This window comes from Cervus canadensis, chromosome 10 (assembly GCF_019320065.1).
Source record: "Cervus canadensis isolate Bull #8, Minnesota chromosome 10, ASM1932006v1, whole genome shotgun sequence".
Lineage (NCBI taxonomy): Eukaryota > Metazoa > Chordata > Mammalia > Artiodactyla > Cervidae > Cervus > Cervus canadensis.
The window spans coordinates 77,806,634-77,831,344 of NC_057395.1; the positions used below are offsets into that span (position 1 = coordinate 77,806,634).

General features: G+C 49.3%; 1 protein-coding gene across 3 annotated transcripts in view; it reads right to left on the minus strand.

Moving 5' to 3' along the window:
* Positions 1-24,711, minus strand: part of ATP9A (ATPase phospholipid transporting 9A (putative)) — a 122,374-nt gene that overhangs the window by 79,285 nt on the left and 18,378 nt on the right. For 2 of the 3 annotated variants that reach the window (XM_043478778.1, XM_043478777.1), the window contains exons 2-4: positions 16,662-16,806; positions 14,341-14,454; positions 8,478-8,586 (exon numbers count right to left, since the gene is read on the minus strand). In XM_043478778.1, the coding sequence (XP_043334713.1) occupies positions 8,478-8,586; positions 14,341-14,454; positions 16,662-16,806 (368 nt within the window). Of the gene's footprint in view, positions 1-8,477; positions 8,587-14,340; positions 14,455-16,661; positions 16,807-17,776; positions 17,893-24,711 lie in introns of those variants that run through there. The other variant, XM_043478779.1, reaches the window with a different exon arrangement.

Here is a 24,711-nt window from a genome sequence, read left to right on the forward strand (position 1 = left end):
CTATACTTCTATTTTTCATTGTGCACGCAGGACATTAATTGCCTTTGTAGGTCTCTAGCAGCAAGCTCCATGCACTAACCCTGGTTAATGTATAACTCTTTAACTGGAACTCTAATCTGACTGTGACAGTGATGAGTTGTAAATTCTACAGCATGTGTACATTTCCTGGGCTTGACACGAAAACGCCTCTGCAGACCCGGCAGGGTTCACAGGTTTAAAGTTGGTATTTTCATCTTCCAATCGGCTTGTCTTGCATTGCCCAAAGTCGAAGAAAAGACTGTTATGTGAAAACAGGCAGAGGGTGGAAGAGTATTATTATAAATTCCATGGGCCACTTCCTGGGGCTTTTGTTTAAATTAGCGGGAACTTTAAAAAGAAAGGCTGGAGTTTAAATTTAACAAGTTTATACTCCACAGAGGCTTTTAAAATAAATATATAAATGGTCCTCCCCTGCTCCTGGTGCCCAATAATGATGGAATAGACCAACACCTCCCACAGAGGGTAAATACCTGTTGGGAAGGGTAACAGTGCAATTTGCATGCGAGATCTTTTTCCGGGGTTGCTTTTTTATTTTGATTAAACAGTAGATCAGTTCACCAGTGATTTGTAATAAAGTGAATTTTGAGTAGTTTGAAAGAATAAAAGGAACCTTATGAGTCTGAAATAACAAACTTCGTATCTGTCAGAAAATGTATGGGAAAGTGTTTGGCAAGACCTATTTTAAGTTAAGACTTGTAAAAGCTAATGCTCTGAATCTTAATGAGAGACGCCCAGGAAGGGAAATGCTTTGCTTACTGAGCTGTATTTGAGCGCCTCAGTAAAAACCTTTGCAGTAGTTTTGCAGCAGGGATATTCAAAAGACCATCACGGAGCAGATGCAAGCTATTTACGGATAAAATGGATAAGGTCCTAGTGTTTAGCACAGGAACCAGATTCAATAACCTGTAATAAACCACAGTGGAAAAGAATATATACATGTATCACTGAATCACTGTGCTCTACACCAGAAATTAACCTAACATTGCAAATCAACTACACTTCAGTAAAATAAAACTTTCAGGGAACTGTAGTCAATGTCCTGCGAGAAGCCATGGCAGAAAGAATATACACGAAAGAAAAGTCTCCGTGTGTCTGACCAAGTCACTCCGCTCTACCGCAGAGGCTGGCACAACACTGGGAATCAACTATACATCAATTTCAAAAATAAAGTTTAAAATGATTTTGAATAAAAAAAAAGTTTTAAAAGACCATCACTGTAATTCTCTTCTCGAAAAAAGTATGAAGCCTTTTTTAGTGTTATCCCATGTCTGAACAGAGTTCATACTTTGAAAACGTAAATGGTACCTGTGTTTAAGAACGCAGAGTTTCCGTTTCGCTCATTAACTATTAGCTAAACAACGGCCACTAATGAACCCGTGTTCCCTGCCCTATCCGATCTTCTCCCGACGAACTCCACTGGAATACAAGGTCCTAAAGGAAACACGTGTGTGTCTTTATACCTCAAATTTTAGTCATATTCATTGCAGTCCTAAATAATGGGGTAAAGTGGATTCTGAATTAAATTTTTTTTAATGTATCACTCTCAAATGGAAGCGAGGTCTTTGAGATGACTCTGTGACTAGCAGCATGGAGGAACAACCTGGAAAGAACAGGGGAAGGGTGACGATACCAGTTCCGTTCTTTGCACCACATCTGTCCTAAAAAGCTGAAGACAAGACAGATTCCCTCCACTCTGCACAGACCTTTGGCTTGTGACTTACGGTTCACCCTGTGCCCAGATGTCCCCAGCAGGAAAGAAGCCCCAGCAATTGTGTTAATTGTGCTTCTGTTTGCACTTTCTTTCAAGGCTAATTATCCACTTGCTTCATTTAGCCCTTGATCACAAGTTAGGCTGGGAAAACATTCCTGGCATGAAGACCCCTGGAATTCATCTGGTGGAAATGCAAAAACAGTTACCCACGCCCCACCTGTGATAAGCAAGGCAGGACCCCCTTCAGAAATAAAGTTGGAGTTTGGGGAAAGTCAAGGATAAAGAAAAATAATTCCTTTACTGATTATTATTTCCTGGCCCAAGCCAAATCTTTCAAGTAACAAAACAAAATTTTGCTGAGTCTGCTTCGACTTCAAGACCCTCTCTTCTTCAGCTTTGGTGTTTCCAGGGCCACTGAATACTATTTAATTGTAGAGCTGTCTTTCCAAATTAAGTCATAAAACGCATAAAGGTCAGAGAAGCTAACCTCTTTTAAGTCTCTGATCAGGTTTAAATGTGGATTTCAAGTAGGAGGAAAGGGGATGATCACTTATTTAAAAGCATCCTTCCTATGTGGCTTTCAACAGTTTGTCCACCTCAGAATGAGGAGGCTGGATCGACTTCTTTGGACTCAGAAATGTGTTTTGTCATATTGTATATTCAATATCCTATAATAAATCGTAATGGAAAATAATCTGAAAAGGCTTCCGTGATGACTCAGAGGTAAAGAATCTGCCTGCAATGCAGGAGATGCAAGACATTCGGGTTCAATCCCTGGGTTGGGAAGATCCCTGGAGAAGGAAATCACTCCAATATTCTTGCCTGGAAAATCCCATGGACAGAGGAACCTAGTGAGGAACCATGGGGGGTCACAAGAGTTGGACACGCCATAGTGACTAAACCAACATCATATATATGTGTGGGGTTGGCCAAAAAGATTTCACAGGAAAATGCAGACGAATGTTTTAGCCAACTCAATATATAACTGAATCACTTTGGTGTACCCCAGAAATGAACACAGTGTAACACAATGCTGTAAGTCAACTAAAACCTCAATTTTAAGAACACGTTTTTAAACTATGTACTAAAGCTGAACACTGTGGCAATTATTAAGAAATTTTCCAGGAAAGTCTGAGCCTCAGCTCGGGGCCCAGTGGTGACCAGACTCACAGACGAAGGTGTTACATCAGATAACCAGGCTCACACCACAGCTCAATCCTGTAACTACTACATCATCTCAGACACGATGCTGTCCCTCTCTGAGCCTCAGTTGTCCATCTGTAAAACCCACCTCTGTGAGGCTGTTTAAGCAGACCTTATCCAGCGCCTGGCTGGTTTATAGTCGAAAAACCTCCTTTGTTTTTTCCTCTCCTGCTTCCCACTGTGGACAGCATTTTTCTAACAGTTCCAATGCCACCTTCTCCCTGCTGCATGCCGTGATGACAGATTCCTGGATCACACAATGAACTTGCCCAGAGTCTCAGGTCTTCACTGGCCGATATGGTCTTGTCTTCTATTTTCCCAGGAAGGAGACGCTCAGGAAATAAGGCTGAATTGGGAAAAACAAGATGCAGCCAGAACATGAATTCTGTCCCCCATGCTTCTAACCACCACTGTCTGTGACCTTTGGAGAACTCTCTCTTCTTCCTTTCTCCCAGCCGTGCTGGGTCTCTGTTGAGGCTCACAAGCTTCTCCACTTGCTGAGCACAAGCTCCATGGCGCGCCGGCTCAGTGACTGGCACACGCACGTAGCTGTCCTGCAGCGTGTGGGAACGTCTTTCCCTGACCAGGGATTGAACCCTAGTCCCTGCATTGGAAGGCAGGTCTCTTAACCTCGGGATCCCAGGGAAGTCCCCTGGAGAACTCTTTACCAGGCCACTTCCCGGGCACGGGATCCACGTCACCGCACAGGGGGATGCACTCGGAAGCGGCCGTGACTTGGTTTCACGCTCTGCTGGGCCATCTTGAAATTCTGAACAGTTTTTGAATGGGGGCCCCTTGCCCCTTGCGTTCATTCTGCATTCGGTGCTGCAAATCACAATGCCAGTCCTGCCTTCTTTCGTCCTCGAGGACTCAGGATGCAGTCCTGCGAAGACCTCAGCAGCTCCTGCCTGAGGCACTCTCATAACCTCCAGTAACTCCCAGCTCATACCTCCATTTAGTCATCCACCAGCATTTAAGGAAGCCCTGCTACACCACCACGAGTGCTGCCTTTCTTGGGCACAGACCGAACCCCAGCCCAGTGCTAAATTCTTCTCATGCAAGAGTTATGTTCCTGGCAACTCTCTAAGGTCGGCACTATCATTATCCCCAATTTACTGACTGGTTAAGGGATCTGCCCCCACGGCAGAGGGGCGGCGGAAGCAGGACTCTTGAATCCGGCCGAACACACACTCGGAACCACTAACTCCTTCCACCGGCGGGCACTTTGCTCAGGACCGGAAATGCAGTGGTTGCCGAGAAGGGCCATAATGCTCGTGCCACTGAAGTGTAACTACGCGTTACGTTTTATAATCATCCTAATTACCTGTCTGGAGACCTTGCTGCCCTGTTAATGCCTTCAAGTCCCAATCTCTCATGTTTATCTCACCAATACAGAAACCTATCACAAACTCTGGGAAGTGACAGAGTCTGAAATATCCTTGAAGAATGAATAAAAGGTCATTTCTACATGTAGGTTAATTTTACTATTAAAGTGCTTCAAATACTTCCTATTAAACTATGACAATTACATTAAAATTTGATCTACTGGTGTGTTGTTTTAGACACATCTTGATTGAAATAAGACGATCTAAACCCTTGGAAGCAGCAATTAAAAAAAAAAAAAAACTATCCATTTTTCCTCCCAGTGGTAAGTTCCTGATTTCCAGGGTTTTAAGTTCAATTGTTTAAAATCAATTTTTTCCCTCCAAGTTCAGAACTCTTTCAACTTGACTAACATTAATGCCTCTAAAACTTTGGCAACATCCCAGAATCTGTGCCACTGACATTCTTATAATGATAGTAACTCTGTGATATCTTGAATCTAACTTTGAGACATTGGGCAAACACAAACTGAGGGACACACTACAAAGTGGCCTGAAACTGGCCTGTCCTTTTCAGAAATGTCAATGTCACGACAAAGAAATCTGGGGCTCTCTGCCAAGTTAGAGATTAAGGAAGCAATCAAATGCAACTGGCAGGCCTGTACTGCTCTGCAGACTAGTAAAAAGAAAAACACTATTAAAAAACATTTAAGGAACAAATGGCAGATTCTGAGTGAGAAAGAGAGAGGAAATTGACAGTAATATATTGATAATAAATTTCCTGATTTTGTAATCATACTGTGCTATTTAAGAGAAACATCCTACTAGGAATTAAACACAAGTATTTTGGTGGTTCAGACAGTAAAGAATCTGCCCGCAATGTAGCAGACCTGGGTTCAATTCCTGGATAGGAAGATCCCCTGGAGGAGGGCGTGGCAACCCTCTCCCGTATTCTTGCCTGGAGAACTCCATGGACAGAGGAGCCTGGTGGGCTACAGCCCATGAGATCACAAAGAGTCAGACACGACTTAACAACTAACACACACACACATTTAGGGGTTACCTGGAAAAGGAAACGGCAACCCACTCTTATCTTCCTGCCTGGAAAATCAGCCTATAGCTACAGCCCACGAGGTGGGAAAGAGCTGAACATGACTCAGTGACTGAGCAGCAGCATTAAGGGTTAAAAGGGAAGAATGTCTGCAACGTAATTCTCTGAGGACTTAGAAAGGGTGAGGCGAGGGTATTAAAAAGCAAGAGGTTAAAACCTGATAAACCTGGGTGAGGGCAAACAGGAGTTTTCCACGTAATTTTTGCAACTATTTTGCCAGTTAGCAATTATCACCACCCCCCTACCCACTTATTTGGGCTTCCCCAGTGGGTCAGACGGTAAAGAATCAGCCTGCAATGCAAGAGACACGGGTTCGATCCCTGGATCAGGAAGATCCCCTAGAGAAGGGCACGGCAACCCACTGCAGTATTCTTGCCTGGAGAATCCCATGGACAGAGGAGCCTGGTGGGCTACAGTCCACAGGGTCGCAAGGAGTCAGACATGACTGAGCGACTAACACTTTCACGTTCTTTCCCCAATTTTTTTAACTAAATTAGTATTAATACAAGTGTTGCTATTATAAACCAGGAGATGATGTAGGACGTAGGTAAATATTATGACTTCCAGTCTCATGATCAAGGACTTGATGTTTTGGTTTCCAAACTTTCTTGAGTTCCAAAAATAGTATTGAAAAGTACATTTTAAGATGCCATGTGATAAAAACAGAAAATAGTCCTGCATGGATACACATGCATGTATCTGTTTCCCTTCACTTTTGAACTTACTAAAAGGAGATCTTGGTGAAAACCCTTACTCCAGAAAATATTAAGCGATTGAATGGTAAGGTCAAAGAAGGTTTCTTTCTCTTCCTGTCTCTGAAATCCTCCAACTTTAGCTTCTTACCTTGGCCCTTCCCCCTAAAGTGTATCAAATAACTACACCCCCCACCCCACTTTCACTCTTCAAGCCGGCAGTTTTCTTCACTGCTTTTCTGGGGCTTTCGACACAAATGGTGGAGCCAGGGTCTGTGCTGACATTCAGAACTCGGCTCCGTGTCCCCCCTCCTTTTGGATTGGCATGACGATGGAAACCACGGGCCACAGAAGGAGACCCACAAAGGAAGACAAGTTTCTAACGCTGGAGCCATCTGCCAGTTCTCCTTAGGATCTTTTCAAGAGCTGAAGGAAGCTAAAGCAGGGGCTGAGAAAGGGGGTCTGCAGGGGAGGGAAGAAAAAAATCATTCACCGGAAAAGCAATCACAATATGAAAAAAAGCAAAGAAGGTGTGGAGCCTGGACGGCTGACGCATGGGGTCCCCAGACTCTCCTCCTGAGCTCAGCAAAGACCCATCGCACCCTCTCTGGTGGAGCTTCTGTGGGTTGCCGAGCATTTTAAATGTTACAGTCAGAATCCGTTATCAAGAGAGGATTTAATATACACGAACCACAAAAAAACGCCTTGCAGAGGGGTCTTCTGGTTACCTCCGTGGAAAGCCCAAGCCACCTGCCTTTGCAAAGATTTTGTTGGAATTTCTTTCTTTAGGTAGCAAAACGCCCTAAATATATGCAGTTTAGCAATAATAAAACATTTCTATACCAACTCTAAGTCCCCCCTTTTCCCAGAGACTGGCAACTTTTTGAGGCCACCAACTATGAAAATCTACTCAAATGAACTAAAGCAAAAATACTTTCATGCCCTCACGCCGTTGCTGTTTAGTCGCCCAGTCTGTCCGACCCTCTGCGACCCCCTGGACTGTGGCCCGCCAGGCTCCTCTGCCCACGGGATTCCCCAGGCGAGAATACTGGTGTGGGTTGCCATTTCTCTCTCCAGGGGATCTTCCCAAACCAGGGATGGAACCTGCATCTCCTGCCCTGCAGGCAGATTCTTTACCACTGAGCCACATAGGAAGCATGCCGTCATGCATCTAGACTAAAAAAAAAAAATTGGAGCCTTAAATATATTTCCCCAAAATTTTTCCTAGAAGGAAAATTCTTCTCAGATCAGAAACTACGGATGAACTGCTTCTTCAGAAGACTGAGGTCCTTAACATAAAGCAGTTCACACCCTGGCTGGGTGCAGGCTCCCTCAGGCATCTATCTTATCTCAGAATTCTCAATTTCCTGGAGGCAAAGCACAGCTTTCATTCCCTTCAGCTGCTCCTGAAACATTAATCCCTGAATAGAATCAGTCATCCTTGGGAGCTTTAGGTAACGTTCTTATTTCTTATGGGAAATCTACATAGAATCTGTACTTAGAAATGAAAGTTGACATCAGTTGGGTTGTTTCGTGGGTTCTCCATGGTGTATTTGACTGGATTTTTTAAATTCCACCATTTCAAAAATTCAAATGAAAGTCTGCCTACTCAATTCTCTTTGGGTCAGATTATTCACTCTTTATTCTTGCATTTTGAAAATGTATTAAGATCCCTTCAAAGAAACCTTCACAGCTGCAACATTTAGTATGTAAGTCTGGTGCCTGTTTAAAAAACTAACACTGCAAAGCAGTCACATTAGTTTTGTAAGGTTGAAGTCTATCTTTTAGAGCTGTGCTCCCTTGAAAACCTGTGTAGGACAGAGTTTGCAGCCGCCACACCAACAGAGCTCAAGTGGCAGAGCATCTGCCTGCAGTGCGGGAGACGCGGATTCAATCCCTGGGTCGGGAAGATCCCCAGAAGGAGGAAATTGCAACCCACTCCAGTTTTCTTGTCTGGAGAATCCCATGAACAGAGGAGACCGGTGGGCTACAGTCCATGTGGTCACAGAGAGTCAGACACACGCCCAAACACCAACGCTGAGCACGCACATGCCCAAACACCAACAGAAGGGCTGCCTTCTCAGCCAGCGGGCGACTGGGTGAGCAAGCGGAGGATGTCACAAGCGCACAGTTAATCCCAGGTGGATAAGTCTCAGGTCAGCCGTCAGCACGGGCTGCAGGGGCACAGTGATGGCCCAGGGATGTAGCGGGAGTCCCCCCAGGCCCGAGGCACATGCTGGCCTCCCTGATGTCAGCCACTGAGCCACTGTCCTGCCCCAGCCGCCCACACCCCACCAGCCCGGGCTGTGAACTCTGCTCCCTGACCATCAGCAGCCCGTGGCCAAGTTGGGACCCTGTGCCCACCCCGACGCCCTGGGGCTGGGCAGCCGGAGGCTGACCTCTCGCCGTGAGGCGGCTGTAGACCTGGGAGTTCACTTCCTTGTCCCGCATGTAGCATCGGATCTCCTCCACCGCCTCGCGGATGATGGTGACCGCCAGCACGAAGCCCTGCAGGAGAGAGAGACAAAGAGAAAGAGAGGGTGAGCCGGCCTGAAAGCCACCGGCCTCCCCTGGGGCCAAGACAGAAGAGACCAGAAGCCACGCGGCAGGGCGGCGGGTTTTCCACGCACACAAGCCCCAGCAGGCCTACTCCTCTGACTCTCCTACCCTGGAGAAACCCCCACGGGTACCAGGACGTCTCAGTCACCCCCACCGCAGGGCTCCTAAGAGTGAAAAACACAGAAGCCCCAGAACCGTCCGGCGGGGCCACCCCTGACGTCTGTAGCTCACTCGCCACATGCCGGATGCCATTGGAAGCACCTTCCCCACCTTGGAGCAGTTCACCCACTGCTAGCCGGGAAGAGGCAGACACACACAGGTGAAGAAAATAAAATGGGCCTCCCCGGTGGCTCAGTCAGTAAAGAATCCGCCTGCAATGCAGGAGACCCGGGTTCGATCCCTGGGTTGGGAAGATCCCCTGGAAAAGGAAATGCAATTCACTCCAGTATTCTTGCATAGAGAATGCCACGGACAGAGGAGCCTGGCGGACTACAGTCCATGCGGCCTCAAAGAGTCGGACATGGCTTAGCAACTAAACCAAGGACGTCAAGGTCCTGAGTGATCATTCAGGGGCTTCTGTTCCAGAGTCGGTGCTCTCAGAGGCCACAGCGTTCTGCACCTGCGGAAACCTGGATGGGTGGAACCAAGCAGGTGGGCCACCGGGGCACAAAACGAGTCACGAGGCCTGTTTGTATCGACGCCGGTAGGGAAATTAACCTTCCAGACAGAGCACTGTTCAGATAAACACCAACAAAGGTTCCATACGCTGCTAAAGACTTGCCAATATCCTTTTTTTTTTTAAATATAAGGTCTCTATTTGGGTTTGTGTGTGTGTGAACTCAATCATGCCCGACTCTTGGGACCCCATGGACTATATCCTGCCTGGCTTCTCTGTCCATGGAATCTTCCAAGCAAGAATACTGGAGTGGGTTGCCATTGCCTACTCCAGGTGATCTTCCTGACCCAGAGATCAATCCCACGTGTCTTGCGTCTCCTGCATTGGCAGGCAGATTTCTTACCGCTGTGCCACCTGGGAAGCCCCCACTCCTAAACTATTGGTTAGGTTCCTCTGTAAAAAACGGGACGGGGCAGGGTGGGGACTTCTTACTTGGCCACAAAGTATGTGGACTCTTAGCTCCCCTAGCAGGGACAAACCTGTACCCCCTCCACTGGAGGCAAAGTCTTAACCACTGAACCACCAAGGGAATCCTCATGTTAAAGTAATAATTGCATAAGCACCCATCAGTAAAAGGAAAATTTTAAGCCACCCCACCTTCCCACGTTAGATATGATATCCCCACTCATAAAACCTGGTGCAGACTGGTGTCTGTCACCCATGGTAAGAATCCATTTTTGTCTAGATTTTTCTTCTCGTATCAATAAAAGCAAGAGCAGCCATTCATTTTTCTTACAAAAGAGCCTTGGCATCTCTCTTTTTAAAGTCATTTTTTTTAAATACAGAGGGCACAATTGCCCCTGAGGTTAGCAGTCATGAATTCTTTGAGGATTTCATTTTCATACTGTTTACCCCGTGCAATATATTAACTTTGATTCAAAGGACGTTAAATCTCTTATGTAAATCTAGCCAGCGATGAGCCGCTTTGTGGAACCCCTCCCAAGGCCCACACATCTTTGCATTAAAGGATTTCTCCTATTTCCAATCAGAAGCAAAGTACACACTGGAGCCAAAGCAAAACCAGTACATTTTAGAATGAAAGCATGACCAGGCCACATAGGGAGGTGAGAGAAAACCTGGTCTGGAAAAGCAGGGCCCAGGTTTGCAGAATCCACATATTCCCCCCCCCCCCGCCCCCGCCCCACACACACACTGCTGTTTCATTCTGGGCCAGAATCCAGGTTTCAGCTGTTTGTTTTTTCAAGTGTTGCCGTTTCTAGTTCTCTCTGCGTGGGTCTGGCTAAATCCCACTGATGTTAATGGGAAGTGTGTGCTTATCACAAACACAGGAGGCGCTCACCTCCCTGCTGCATGTAAATGCTGCCTCCTAAGTCCCCCTGGGCTTCCCAGGTGGCACAGTGGTAAAGAACCTGCCTGCCAATGCTGGAGACACAAGAGTCACAGGTTCGATCCCTGGGTCGGGAAGATCCCCTGGAGGAGGGCATGGCAACCCTCTCCAGTATTCTTGCCTGGAGAATTTCCATGGACAGAGGAGCCTGGCAGGCTACAGTTCAAGGGGTCGTAAAAAGTTGGAAACGACTGAGCAACTTAGCACACAGGCACACAGTCAGGAGTTGGGACCCAGAGCTGAAAGTGACTTTCTACTGAGTGAAATTCCTTAGGAGTCAGGGAGCTCACAAACACAAGTTACCATATCTATGACCCCCCCCCCACCCCAACACACACACAGAACCCTCACCAACCCCAGGGGGCCGGCCGGCTCTTAAGCGAGAAACTGCTTTACAAAGTGATGCAAATGTGGTCCAGATATAAATTCCAACCATCCAGCTTTGGAGGTCCCTAAGGGCCAAATCACTTCATGGCAAATAGATGGGGAAACTATGGAAACAGTGACAGACTATTTTCTTGGGCTCCAAAATCACTGCAGATGGTGACTGCAGCCATGAAACTGAAAGAGGCTATGACCAACCTGGACAGCATATTAAAAAGCAGAGACATCACTTTGCCAACAAAGGTCCGTCTAGTCAAGGCTATGGTTTTTCCAGTAGTCATGTATGGATGAGAGTTGGACCACAAAGAAAGCTGAGCACTGAAGAATTGATGCTTTCGAACTGTGGTGTTGGAGAAGACTCTTGAGAGTCCCTTGGACTGCAAGGAGATCCAACCAGTCTATCCTAAAGGAGATCAGTCCTGGGTGTTCATTTGGAAGGACTGATGCTGAAGCTGAAACTCCAATACTTTGGCCGCCTGATGTGAAGAGCTGACTCATTTGAAAAGACCCTGATGCTGGGAAAGATTGAGGGCAGGAGAAGGGGATGACAGAGGATGAGATGGTTGGATGGCATCACTGACTGAATGGACCTGAGTTTGAGAAAACTCTGGGAGTTGGCGATGGACAGGGAAGCCTGACTGCTGCAGTCCACGGGGTCACAAAGAGTCAGACACGACTGAGCAACTGAACTGACTGAAGGGCCAAAGATACCGAGAAAGAAGCTTGAAGGGCAGTGGAGGGTCGCCTAAACTTGTAAAGAAATCAGAGGTGGTGGCAGTGAGCAGACAAAATCCTGAAGGCGCTAAGACTCTCTGTAAAGCTGTGCATCAAGAACAGATTTACTGGGAGTTCCCTGGGGGTCCAGAAGTTAGGCCTCCACGCTTCCACTGCTGAGGGCCCAGTTTAGATCTCTGGTTGGGGAACTAAGATCCCATAAGCTGCATGGTGCAGTCAAAAAAAAAAAAAGATCTACTAAAGCAAAACTCCTGAGAGAACTCAGAAAAGCAGCTCCTTCTGCTTGGGGAGGCAGGCTGACTGGAGAGGGGCAGAGAGAACTTTCTGGGCTGGTGAGAGTGCCCTGTCCTGCCCACGGGTGCTGGCAACACACAGGGAACTGAAAACTCAGATCACGTAGCCTGCATCTTAGTAACAAAGAAATCGAGATTTATTATTTGCTCTTCATACAATTTTACTGATTATCTCATCTGTTTCCTGAGGAACATCTCCCACGAGTACATTAGCATCAAGAAAGAAGTTACCAGGACTTCCCTGGGAGTCCAGTGGTTAAGAATCTGCTTCCAGTGCTGGGGATGTGGGGTTGAGCCCTGGTCCAGGAACTAAGACCCCACCCAGCACAGCACAATGAAGCCTGTGCACCAAAAGGAAAGGGCTCGAATGCCACAACTAAGACCCAATGCAGCCAAATAAATAAATACTTAAAAAAAAGAAAAAGAAAAAACGTTACCAAAAGCTAAGACGTAATCCACACGATGACCGACGATGGCACTAGTACCAGAATTTTAAAATTCAAATGAGGACATTTCCTGAGAATTTTCTCTGTGTCAGGAGCTATCTGCAGCATTCTTCTTGCTGTACTTCACTGCATCTCCCAACAAGCCATGGGAATAACCACGATCACCCCCTACCGTACAGACGAGGAAACCGAGGTTCGGAAAAGCTAGTTCCAATCACACGGCTTCTCAAAGAGGCTGCGGGGCAACAGTCTGGCCCCACAGCCCTCATTCTGAACCACTGAGCTCGCGGCTGGGCTTGAAATGAGAGGACTCTCGGGGCAGTCAGATACATTTCAAAATGTACTTCAGCCAAGCACTGGAAGTTGATTCTCCACATAAACATCCAAGGGACTTAGGAGAAATCAGCTGCAGTCACTGGGAAACAGATGTCGTCTACTTGTCTTTGACCCCAAACTCCCTTCTCTGTAGCCCCTGGAAAGAAAGGAACTTGTGCAAGACGCCCACCTCCTTCTGTCTCTGAACCATCACAGGAAACCCTGGCCATGGGGCAGTTAGAAGCCTCAGGACTGCCCGAGGCTGCTGGTAACCCTGGCTTCTCTCTGCAGCCAGAGGCCCAGGAAAACCAGGACTTGGCTGCTTGCATCAGGAGTCAGGCCTCTGGCTCCTCCTGGAAACTCTGAGCATCATTTCAGCGAAGAGACATGAGCTAGAACTGGAGCGGGGTGCTCGCTGGAAGGGCGGGAGCCCCCCAAGTCATCCTGGCCTCTCCACAGGCCCTCACTGCATTTCTGAGGGGCTTCTGCAGTCCCCGGGGTCAGCATCATCAGTACTAATACGCGGAATACATCCCAGACCAGAAAGGGTTACAGCACCTGCCTTTGAGTTGTGCTCAACACTTTGATCCTTGGTCACCAGCCCCAAGAACCAACGTGGTCTCCCCCTGCAGAGGGAGCAACTCTATTCAACAGTTTCAAACACCTTCACTACACATCTGGGCTAATGTAGTTTCCCATAAGTTTCCAACTTCCAGAAAGGCACTGAGCTGACTTGAGACAGAGGTCTCTGTACCTGAAGATAAAAAATACTTCATAAAAGGCTGCACTGCCCCCCCTCCAAGGACTTCCCTAGTAGCTCAGAAGTAAAGAATCCGCCTGCAATGCAGGAGACCCAGATTTGACCCGTGGGCCGGGAAGATCCCCTGGAGAAGGGAATGGCCACCCACTCCACTATTCTTGCCTGGAGAATCCCATGGACAGAGGAGTCTGGTGGGCTACAGTCCATGGGATCGCAGAGAGAGTGAGCAACTTTCACCACTGTTCCAAAGAAAACTGCTAGCTTTGGTGAAGAACCTTGCAGACCTCCATGTATTTATTTACCAGTCTCGGGTCATTCACACTCCATACACAGACTCACTGAAGCACAGAATCGGCCACTTGGTCAGCCCCTGACGCTGACACCGCCCACATCATAAACAGAAAACAATTCAAAGAGCAGAAGCCACCACGTCGGAGGCCCTGCCTTTCTCGGGACCGCTGTGTGCCAGGGCCCAGTACCTGGCAATCCGCGGTGAGCAGGCGGGAAATGCTTGTGAAACAAGGAAAGACTTGACAACAGACAGACAGAAAGAAGGAGGAGCCCAGGCACCATGGCGGTGGGCAGAACAGAGCGTCACCAGGAAAACCTCGGGGGCTCCCAACGTGTTGGCCTGGGGGCGTCCTCTCCCTCTGAGAGGCCACGTTCTGTTCCAGCTGCCCGAAGGACGGAGACCTTTCGGCTGCCCAACCTCGGATCCTCCCGAAAGGACGCCCCAGCTGACTCACCAGGGGAACCCAGTAGGTGTAGAGCGCGCCGAGTCGCATCTCGGGGACGAACTGGGAGCAGGCAAGAAGCAGGAAGTAGAGGTTGAAGAAGTATTTGAACTGGTTAAACAGCACCTGCAGTGGGGAGAGGAGACACTCGAGGCTGGTGGACTCGGAGCGAGGCAGACGCGTGACCTCTCAAACACTCCCCCGGAACACAACTCACGTGGTACCTGCACGTACACTTGGCACTCCGCCACCTGTTGTTTAGGAAAACTCACCTGGGTGATGAAAACACCATGGGTCAAAGTAAAGACGCAAATGATACCTCTGGGAATTCTAAACACCAAATTCAAGACAATGGGGACCTCTGGGTGTGGGGTCCCTGACAATAGCTGTTAGGTTTTATTTCTTTTGCAAGTGCAGAAATGGCCACTCCGAATGCCGCTGAAGAGGGTTTGGTGGGAAAGGCTTAGGTTGTAAGATTGAATCAAGAGAGAGACACGTTGATCTCAATGGTATGATTTCAACGCCAGACAGTAACTACAGCAGAATTTCATCCCATGTGGCAGGAGAGTTCTGGCAGTTTCCACTGGCCCCACGTGCCCTGGGAGTGTCACCGATACCCTGACTCATCTGGCCATCAGGCAACGAGCGGAAACGCCCTGTCTGCTCAGGGCACTGTCCAGCCCTAGTTCCTGCCCTGCCGTGGGGACGTGGATGTTCCACACCCCAGGTGGTGTAGCTGTGAGATGCGGGAGAGTTGCCTGACGTTCCTCAGAGTTTCCATGAATGAGAAATTAACTTGCACTTGACTTTAGATACTGAGATTTCGGGGGCCAGGGGAGGGAGTTGAACCAGGTAGCAATAAATGCAGTCAAAAATCACCCTTAAAGAAACATTCAGGGGCTTCCCTCGGAGCTCAGTGGTAAAGAATCTGCCTGCCAATGCAGGAGACACGGGTTTGATCCCTGGTCCGGGAAGATTACAGATGCCACAGAGCAACTAAGCCCGTGGGCCACAACTACCGAGCCTGGGCCCCGTAGCCAGCGAGCCGCAACCACCAAGCCTGTGAGCCCCAGGGCCTGTGCCCCACGACAAGAGAAGCCTCTGCAGTGAGATGCCTCCGTGCTGCAACTAGAGGGCAACCCCTGTGTGCTGCATCTAGAGAAAAGCCTGCAGGCATCAGCGAAGACCCAGAACAGCCAAAAATAAATCAATTATTAAAAAGAAATTCAGGCTGACCTTACGCTACGGTGTAAGGTATCTGTTTTCATGTTCTCTCTGAGTAAATCAGTGACTTTTTTTTTCTTTCAGCTTTGAAACTGATTGTTGCTGCTGCTTCTACAGCCAGCTGGTGTAGTTTTGGAGGTCACAATGGATAAAAATCAATATTTAACTTAAGGGCGTGCTGGGGGGGGAAGGTTTTCAGAAGGCTTGTCTGTTGATCTGTATAAATTAATGAACAAAACAGACAATTGCAGGACAATATACTACTAAGCAAAATAAACATTAGCAAATATGTTAATAGAAAGTCTCTCTGGATGGAAGTATTAAAAATCTATCTTAAAAAGATTTCTTGGAACTTCCCTGGCGGTCCAGTGGTTAAGAACCCACCTCCCGGGATTCCCTGCTGGTTCAGTGGCTAAGACCCGAGCTCCCAATGCAGGGGTGCCCAGGTTTGATCCCTGGTCCGGGAGCTAGATCCCACATGTCACAACTCACACTCAGGAGAGCCAAATAAATAAATATTTTTAAAAATTTAAAAGAAGAATCCACCTCACAATGCAGAGGATGCAGGTTCAATCCCTGGTCGGGGAACTAAGAACCCCCATGCTCTGGGGCCAGTAAACCCATGTGCCTCAACCGCTGAGCCTTCAGGCCTCAGCAAAAGACCCCATGGGCCACAACTAAGACAATACAGCCAGAGGAAAGAGACAAATTAAAAAAAAATTTTTCTATACACTTTTAGCTCCCAACTTTTCTATTCTGAATATGTGTTCCAAGATGGTAATGGGGGGAACTATAGGCACTGATTTTTTTTTTGTAACAAAGCTAGACCCTCAAAACATCTTTTTTCACTCCTCTTAGGCCAAACACACCAACTAAATGTGAAGTTATTGCAACTGATCAGGTGGCATCTCACAGCCTTGCAGACAGAAGGCAACCCCTTCCAGGTGCTCAGGACTAAGGGAGGTGAACGGCCAGTGGCCGGGGTGACGTGGGAAAGGCACGGGGTGCTCACAGACCCTGCAGCAGGTGCCTCGGTCTGCCAAGACTGGTACCACTGCACACGCGTGGTGTAAGAAGGAAAAAACCGTGTTGTCCCGGCCCGTACGTACCCCAGGCAGAAAGGTGAAGAAGTTGTACTTCTGATTGTTGATGACATTTCGAGGGTACCGCTGGTCCCTCTTCTCCGGGCGCCCCAACCAGACTGTGCGCGGCCTGGGCTCGCCTCCACCGCAGCATCTCAGCCACTCGCTGCACCTGTGGGAAAGACACGCCCACACCGTCAAGGCCACGCCCTTGTTATCAAGGCCACACCCATGCCATCACGGCCACGCCCACACCGTCAAGGTCACGCCCTCCCAGAACTTCTCTCTCTAAAGCATCTTCACTGGGTCAGAACCGCAGTCCCATCTGGGGCTTCATCCTTTAGTGAGAAGCGAAAACAGAGCTGATGCATCTAAGAAGACAGCCATGGTCCAAAACAAAGATGCTTTGTCCCCAAGCCCAAATTATTTCAAAAAGCAGGGTCTGTTTTTGTTTTTTTTAGATTTAGGAAGTAAATACATAACAACAACTTTTATCACTTTGATATGTTGCAAATGAGAGAGGAAAGCTCAGGATAGCTGAAAAAGGTCCCCCTGAGTTTGCCAAAATGTGAGAAACGGCTGAGTCTGGCCTTGAAGCAGGTCTGTCTTATTCTCAAAGCTATCAAGGGTGCTGGTTACACCAAGATTACTATAAAAGAAGAGAAGGAAAAGAATCTCCTTCCACGCCCATCTCTCCTTTTTAGCAACACACTGGAGGAACACGCCAGGAAGGTGATGACTTGGAGCCCCACATAACCCGGAGATGGGCCAGCGTGCCAGCTGCAGGCAAGCTGACCCCAAGGGCTGCCCCCAGAGGGCAGCTCCTCAGGTGCCCTGTGTGAGGCCAGGGGCACCTGGGCACCTGCCCAGCTCTGATGAAATCAGGCTGCTCTGAGACACACATCCTCAACCCCGACTCTCGCCAAAAAAAGGCACGGCATCCTTCAAGAGAGCCTGTAAACAAGGCGTCTTGAGAATCACGACCCTCATCAACCCCTTGCGGTAGAGAGACCACAGGCGGAATGCTCCTCGCCGGGCCCCAGCACACGCACAGGCTGGGACGGAGAAAGCCCAGCCCCGCCAGCCCCTTGAGACGCTGCCAGCTGAAAGCAAACCATCCCGATGTGGCCATCACGACTTACATAATTACTTGTCAGCGGCAGACCTGCCTTCTGTCCCTCCTCTTTCAGGCCAGGCATGTCCTGCTGGGGCGCTGGGTACGGAGCTGAGCACACACAGGCTGTGGGCTCAGGACTCTGGCAAGCCAGCAAGCCTGCTCAGATGCTCAAAATTTCCATGATGAAACACGATGCTCTTTCTTAAAAATAGCATCCTGGTTCCAGTAAACCGGTGCTGGGGGTGGGGCAGGGAGGCTGGTGGTGGCTCCCATGAGCACAGGTTTCACTCCTAAGTAACTCATTCGTGTCGGCCAGAGAAACACAGGGCAACCGGGAGGAGTCGAACCGCGCTCCTGCCCGTAGGTGCGAATCACCTAGGTGGGCCAGCGTGGGGCAAAGGGCCGAACGGACGGGAAGGGGGATGCGCTGAGCAGAATCACACCCCTCCCTTTGCAGAAACCTTCCTCGTGGTCTTCCACTCTGCCGCGGACCAGCAATTCTCTCCCTATCCTGTGATAATCCTGTAATGGTGACTCCCGGAGCGGAATGTTTCTAATGAAAGCTGAAGAGAACCACAGACTGTCAAGCTGATTGTTTAAATGAGTTCTGTTTGCTCTCTGCTAGCAGAAGCTTCCACACAGCCAGCTACAAGGTTAACCTCTCCGAGACTGAACCTGCAGGCGTGCGTGTGCCCAGGGGCAGGTCATGCAGGGCAACCTGCGTGAGGCAGCGAAGACCGGAAACTAACTGAATCGGTCATGGGTCGGGGGGCGGGCGGGGGCTGGTCAGGACTTCCCTGGCGGTCCGGTGGTTTAGACTCCGCAATTCCAATGCAAGGGGTACGGGTTCAATCCCTGGTCAGGGAACTAAGACCCCACATGCTGTCTTGTGAAGCCAAAAAAATATTAAAGGAAAAAAGTGGGTGCTGGTCAAACAAGCAGGAAACATTCATACAAGGGGATGCTCAACAGTCTTTAATGGAGGAGACAGAGCTGCATATGCTAAATGGTCCTATTTGCAAGATATGCTAAATGGAAACGGCTGAAAGGTGTGTCCAGGACACCATTCTTTGCACAAAGGCAAGAGGATAACATGCAGACGTGCTTGAAAGTGCAGAAAACTTCCATAATGAGCTGATAACGTGGGTTCCTTTGGAAGGAGGGGCTGGAGGGCCTTTTCCTATGTATTCTCTGGTCACACTAGACACATATTACCTATGTATGAGGCTAAATGTGCGCATATTACCTATATATGGGGCTAAATGTACGCATATTACCTATGTGTCAGAGAAGGCAATGGCAACCCACTCCAGTACTCTTGCCTGGAAAATCCCAGGGACGGGGGAGCCTGGTAGGCTGCAGTCCATGGGGTCGCTAGGAGTCGGGCAGGACTGAGCGACTTCACTTTCACTTCTCACTTTCCTGCATTGGAGAAGGAAATGGCAACCCACTCCAGTGTTCTTGCCTGGAGACTCCCAGGGACAGGGAAGCCTAGTGGGCTGCCGTCTATGGGGTCACACAGGGTCAGACACGACTGAAGTGACTTAGCAGCAGCATTACCTGTGTGTGGGGCTAAATGTACCCATATTACCTACATATGGGGCTAAATGTGCGTCTATGTGTGTATGTGTGTGTGCATTTTCAGCTAAATCCGTAATAGCATTTATTAAGTGCTCACCTGGTCCAACCATGATTCCAGGTCCTGGGTGGGGATTGGGGGGACCTAACTTTGGAACAAGATCCTTCGCAAATACTTCCTCACAAATACAAAAGTAGGCAAGCACTTGGCACAAGATAAAATAAGGCCTTTGTGTCACTGAGGTCAGGGCAGCAAGCCCCAGACCGAAGCCCTTCCGCCTGCATGTTCGCTGCCCTGCCTGAGCCACGCGGTGAATTCTCACATCAAGCTCCCCAGTCACTCAGTCACCCTTCGGGGCCTGCTGGCGGGGTGGACGGACTCCTTCAGGGCAGTGACATGCGAAGCTTCCCCAGGAGCTGGAGACAAGCCCCTGGAGGAGAAGGCGGCCACCACCCCGCACCCCCCAGCGTCCTAGGCCACGGCCCGGGGGACAGGTGGGCAGCATCTGCATGTGAGTCGGCCACGCGCCCGGCACCTGCCATCCCTCGGGCCCTTCAAGCCCCGCTGTGGCCCCGGGGTCACCTTCCCACGGCCCCCCTGTGGACGCCCCAGCCCCTCCACGCCAGCGCCGGGATTCTCTCCCACCAGGTTTGTCTGGGGGCCCTTCTGCCGGCGTCCACCAGGGGCGCTGCGGGCTCCGGCTCCCTCACACCTGTGAGCCAACCACCGCTGTGCCTGCGGCCCCCTGCCTGCCTGCAGGCCAGCTCCGCTCCCGCCGTCCGGCGGCCTGAACTGCACCGTCTGCAACCAGCCCGGCACCCCAGCCTCAGGGGGGCCCCTGTCCAAGTGCGTCCCGCCTGGAGTTCAGTCCCTCAGCCGAGGCCCCCATATCGTCTTCTCGTATCCTGCACTTACTCTTTTATCAGAAGTCAGTCAGTCAGTTTCCCTCCATCTCTCCACCTGATCCAGCAATGCCAACCCCACCTCTGAGCTCCACGTATGATGAGCCCAGGACCCAGGCTTGGCCAAGCAAAGCCCTCGACACGCTGATGGGCTCAGAGGAGGAGCCGATGAGAGGCCTGCCTGGGGGTTTCACTAGAAATTCCAGAAAAGACGTGCCCTTCACCCTGGGGTTGTTTAGGTGGCAGAAAAGAAGACTGGAGTTGCAGGCAGCCAGCTGCCTTGCTCCCGTTTAGGGAGAGTCAGCCTGAAAAATGGAGTCACAAGGAAGATGCAGAGACCCCAGAGGCTCTGAGCACCCGGGGACAGAGCGTAGGTCTCCTGGGCTTCTCCTGTCTTCCGTGTGCGCTATGTGACTTCAGTCGTGTCTGACTCTGGGACCCCCACGGACTGTATGTAGCCCCTCAGACTCCTCTGTCTATGGGATTCTCCAGCCAAGAATACTGGAGTGGGGTGCCACGCCCTCCTCCTCCAAGGGATTGTCCCGACCCAGGGATCGAACCCAGGTCCCTTATGTTTCCTGCATTGGCAGGCGGGTTCTTTAACCACTAGCACCACCTGGGAAGCCCAAGTCTCAGGCATCAGTAAATTGGTTTTTGTTTTTCACTTTGCTAAAGCCAATGTCGGGCTTCCCAGGTGGTTCAGTGGTAAAGAACCCGCCTGCCAATGCAGAAGATGCAGGTTCAATCCCTGGGTTGGGAAGATCCCCTGGAGAAGGAAATGGCAACCCGCTCCAGTATTCTTGCCTGGAGAATCTCATGGACAGAGAAACCTGGCGGGCTACAGTCCATGGGACTGCAAAGAGTTGGACACACATAGTTGGCAAAGCCAATGTTAAGTGGGTGTATTAACCTCTGCCCCAAATCTCCTAATAGTCCTGTCTGCCACGTGACTGGACCGTCCGTAAAGATTCATTTTTACTGGTTTGTGTATCTTCACTTCTAAGTTTTTAAAGCCTGTGGTCTTATCATCCTGACCTCTCCACACTGATTTCTTCGGGGCTGCGCTGTGCAAACATGGAAGTTTTACATTGAAGTTACTTAAAATAAGAGTTGAGTTCCTCATTCCCAATAGCCACATTCTGAGTGTTCCGCAGTCACAGGTGGCCAGTGGCATGTGCTGGACGGTGCAGACGGGGAACATTCCAGCACGACAGAGCTTCCCCTGGACCGAGCGGCTTTACAGCTTCTGGCCAGGCCCCTCCTCCCGCCTCACTGTGGACCAAACCTCAGCCACAGGAACATCAGTAAGCAGACCCCCAACTGAAGGCAATTTGCCAAGCAATCTCTCCAAAACCTCCAGCCATTTTCTCACACACACACACACACACACACACACACACACACACGGGATTTCTATATACCAACCACCTCCACTTTCTAAGTTCTTAAGTTTCCCTCAATTTGCACGTTTTTTTTTTTTTTTGGGGGGGGGGGGTGCGGCGCTGCATTTCAAGGCATGTGGAATGTTTTAGTTCCCAGACCAGAAGATCAAATCCGTGTCCCCTGTGGGAGTCTTAACCACTAGGGGGCCAGGGAAGTCCTCTCAATCTGCATATCTTAAATCAGTGTTTCTCAGCAGGAAGAAGGCAGGTAGTTACTGGTGTCTCCTAGGTGGAGGAGGGCAAGATTCTGCTAAACATTCTAGAAAACCCAGGATGACAACCCCCCGGCCCCTCAAGAATGATGCGGGTCCCAAATGCCAGTTACGCCTTGGTTGAGAGTCCCTGCCCTGTATTTCTATCAGTGTATCTTAAAAAGTAACAGAAGGGACCTCCCTGACAGTCCAGTGCTTAAGATCCCAGGCTTCCAAAGCAGGGGGCTTGGGTTCAATCCCTGGTCAGGGAACTAAGATCCCACATGCTACACTACATAGCCAAAAAATAAAAATAAACAAACAAAAAAAATTTTTTTAAAAAGGTAACTTAATACCACTATCATAAATGGAAAACTAGTTGCCATAAACAGAAGGTAAACAACAAAGTCCACGCCAGGAGAAGCGAACGTTACTAAATTCCCACTGGACACAGGGCCCTGGGCCCCGAGCTGCTGCTTCCTCTCTCGGCTGCACACACATTAGCAAGTGTCGGCTGTTCAAAAGTGGACCCTGGGACTTCCCCGGGGGTCCAGGGGTTAAGAATCCGCCTTCCAATGCAGGGGACGTGGGTTCGATCCCTGGGGGAGGAACAAAGATCCTACATGCCACGGGACAACTCAGCCTCGCTCAATGCATCGATGAGCCTGCAGGCTGCAGTGAAGCTGCAGCGCTGCCAAATTTTTGTTTAAAAAAAGAGGTTTGACAGAAAACAACAAAATTCTGTAAAGCAATTACCCTTCAATAAAAAAAATAAAAAGAAAAAAAAAAAAGTGGGCCCTGATAGGGTTAGAAATATTGAAGGAAAACTGAAAAGGGAAGTTAAGGGTCTCACTATATGTCTGCATGAGATCTACTTCCTGTCCATGAATTACTGAGATATCACCACTGTAGCACCTGGAGCCAGCTTCTGCCTGTATTTGGGGAACCGCTGTCCTGCAGCGAAGCCATGGGCTCGGTGGCAAATTTCCAAGTGACTCAGTTTCCCCCCGGCACCCCCGTCAGTCCAAACAGAAGAGGCAGCAGCCAGGGCCCCACCTGACATCTGGATTTATACCCACGGCTCTTCTTCCAGCAGATGCCCCACACCCCATCTGTGCAGGGGTGGAAGTCAGCCCCACGGGAGGTCCAAGCGGGGGCGTGCCTGGAGCTGTGGGGGCAGCTGCCACCCTGCTGCTGCTTCTCAACACCAAACTGAGCCGTCTGTCACTTTCCCAGACAAATTAGCTCCTACCCCACCTTCTAGACAGGCTTGGGGACAGGGGTTGCAAGATAGAACCTCTGAGTGTGAGAAATTAATGCAGAGGCTGGAAAAGAAGGAATAGGAGTCCCAGTTTCAGAACAGCAGGACCACGTGGGCTAAGTGATAAACCCCGGCTTCCTCTTTTTATCGGCTGTGCTATTTGGCACCGTCAGCTCTTCATTCACCAACCAGGGATCCAACCCTGCCGTGGAAGCATGAAGCCTTAACCACTCGACTGCCACAGAAGTCCCTGAACACTGGCTTTTAAACCAGACAGACCTACATGCAAACCCCAGCCCAGCTCCACCCGAGCTGTGCACCCCTGGACAATTCATCTTCTATGCTTCCCTCTCTTCCTGTCTGTAATAAGACCTGCTTTGCTGAATTATCAAAAGGATTAAGGGCTTTATATACAAAGGGAGTAAGCAATGCCTAGCACATAACAGGCACTCCACTAATAGTAGATATTATTTCCCTTGAGTTATTTTTTCAGACTTAAAAAAACATGAAAAATTTCTCACCTGTTGCTAGCAACAGCGATTAAACTAGGTTAAGATGGAAGGCGAGAAATAACGGAGCTTACACTGCTCCCAGCTTAGACCGTTTAAACAAAGGGAAACCAAAGGGGATCTTCTTATGGTCTGACTCTAGAACAAACAGAAGTTTTGATGGCCAGTAGCCTGATGGCCAGATGCGGTGGTTTCGCACAATCTGGGCAAACGCAAGGGGAAAAGCAAACATCACAGGGGGACGTGCCAAGGGAACGGCGTTTCTGGAAAACGTAACCAGTGTAACAAGGAGCCGCCTCCGAAGAAACGATCGTTTCTGCCTCGGTGCTGCTGCCAGCAGCACTCAGTAAATATTTGCTAAATTGACTTCGTGACGCACCCACCCTCCCTGAAGCCGGAGTCCAGAAATCTAGAGTTTTCAGTGTTGACACTGGGCAGAGCCAGGAAGAATGCAAGGGAAAATTAAACGCGATGCAGAGGACTCACGGACACACAGAACCAACTGCGGTACCTGGGGAGAGGGGCGAGATGGGGGAAGGGGTTAAGAGGTACCAACTACTGTCGAGCTGCAAGGATATACTGCACAACACAGGGGACGTGGGCAGGATTTTATAATAACTATAGATGGACTGCAGCCTTTATAAACTGTGAACCACTGCATGGTACATCTGAAACTTAGATGATACTGTACACTAAATATACACAATGTTTTCCACAAAGCAACATAGAGGAACTAGCCGGCAACAGTGGTTCTGAATGTGAGTATGGGGTCAGTTTGCCTCTGGGGACACGCGGCAACATCTAGAGAGAAGTTTGGTTATCACAACTGTAGGTTCAGGGAAGGGAAGGGCTAATGGCATCTACTGGGTAGAAGCCAAGGATTCTACTGAACATTCGCGTGCACAGGCTGGCCCCTTACAGAGGATTATCTGGCCCCAAATGCCAAGAATTAATGCTTTTGAACTGGTGTTGGGGAAGACTCTTGAGGATCCCTTGGACTTCAAAGAGACCAAACCAGTCAATCCTAGAGGAAATCAACCCTGAATATTCATTGGAAGACTGATGCTGAAGCTGAA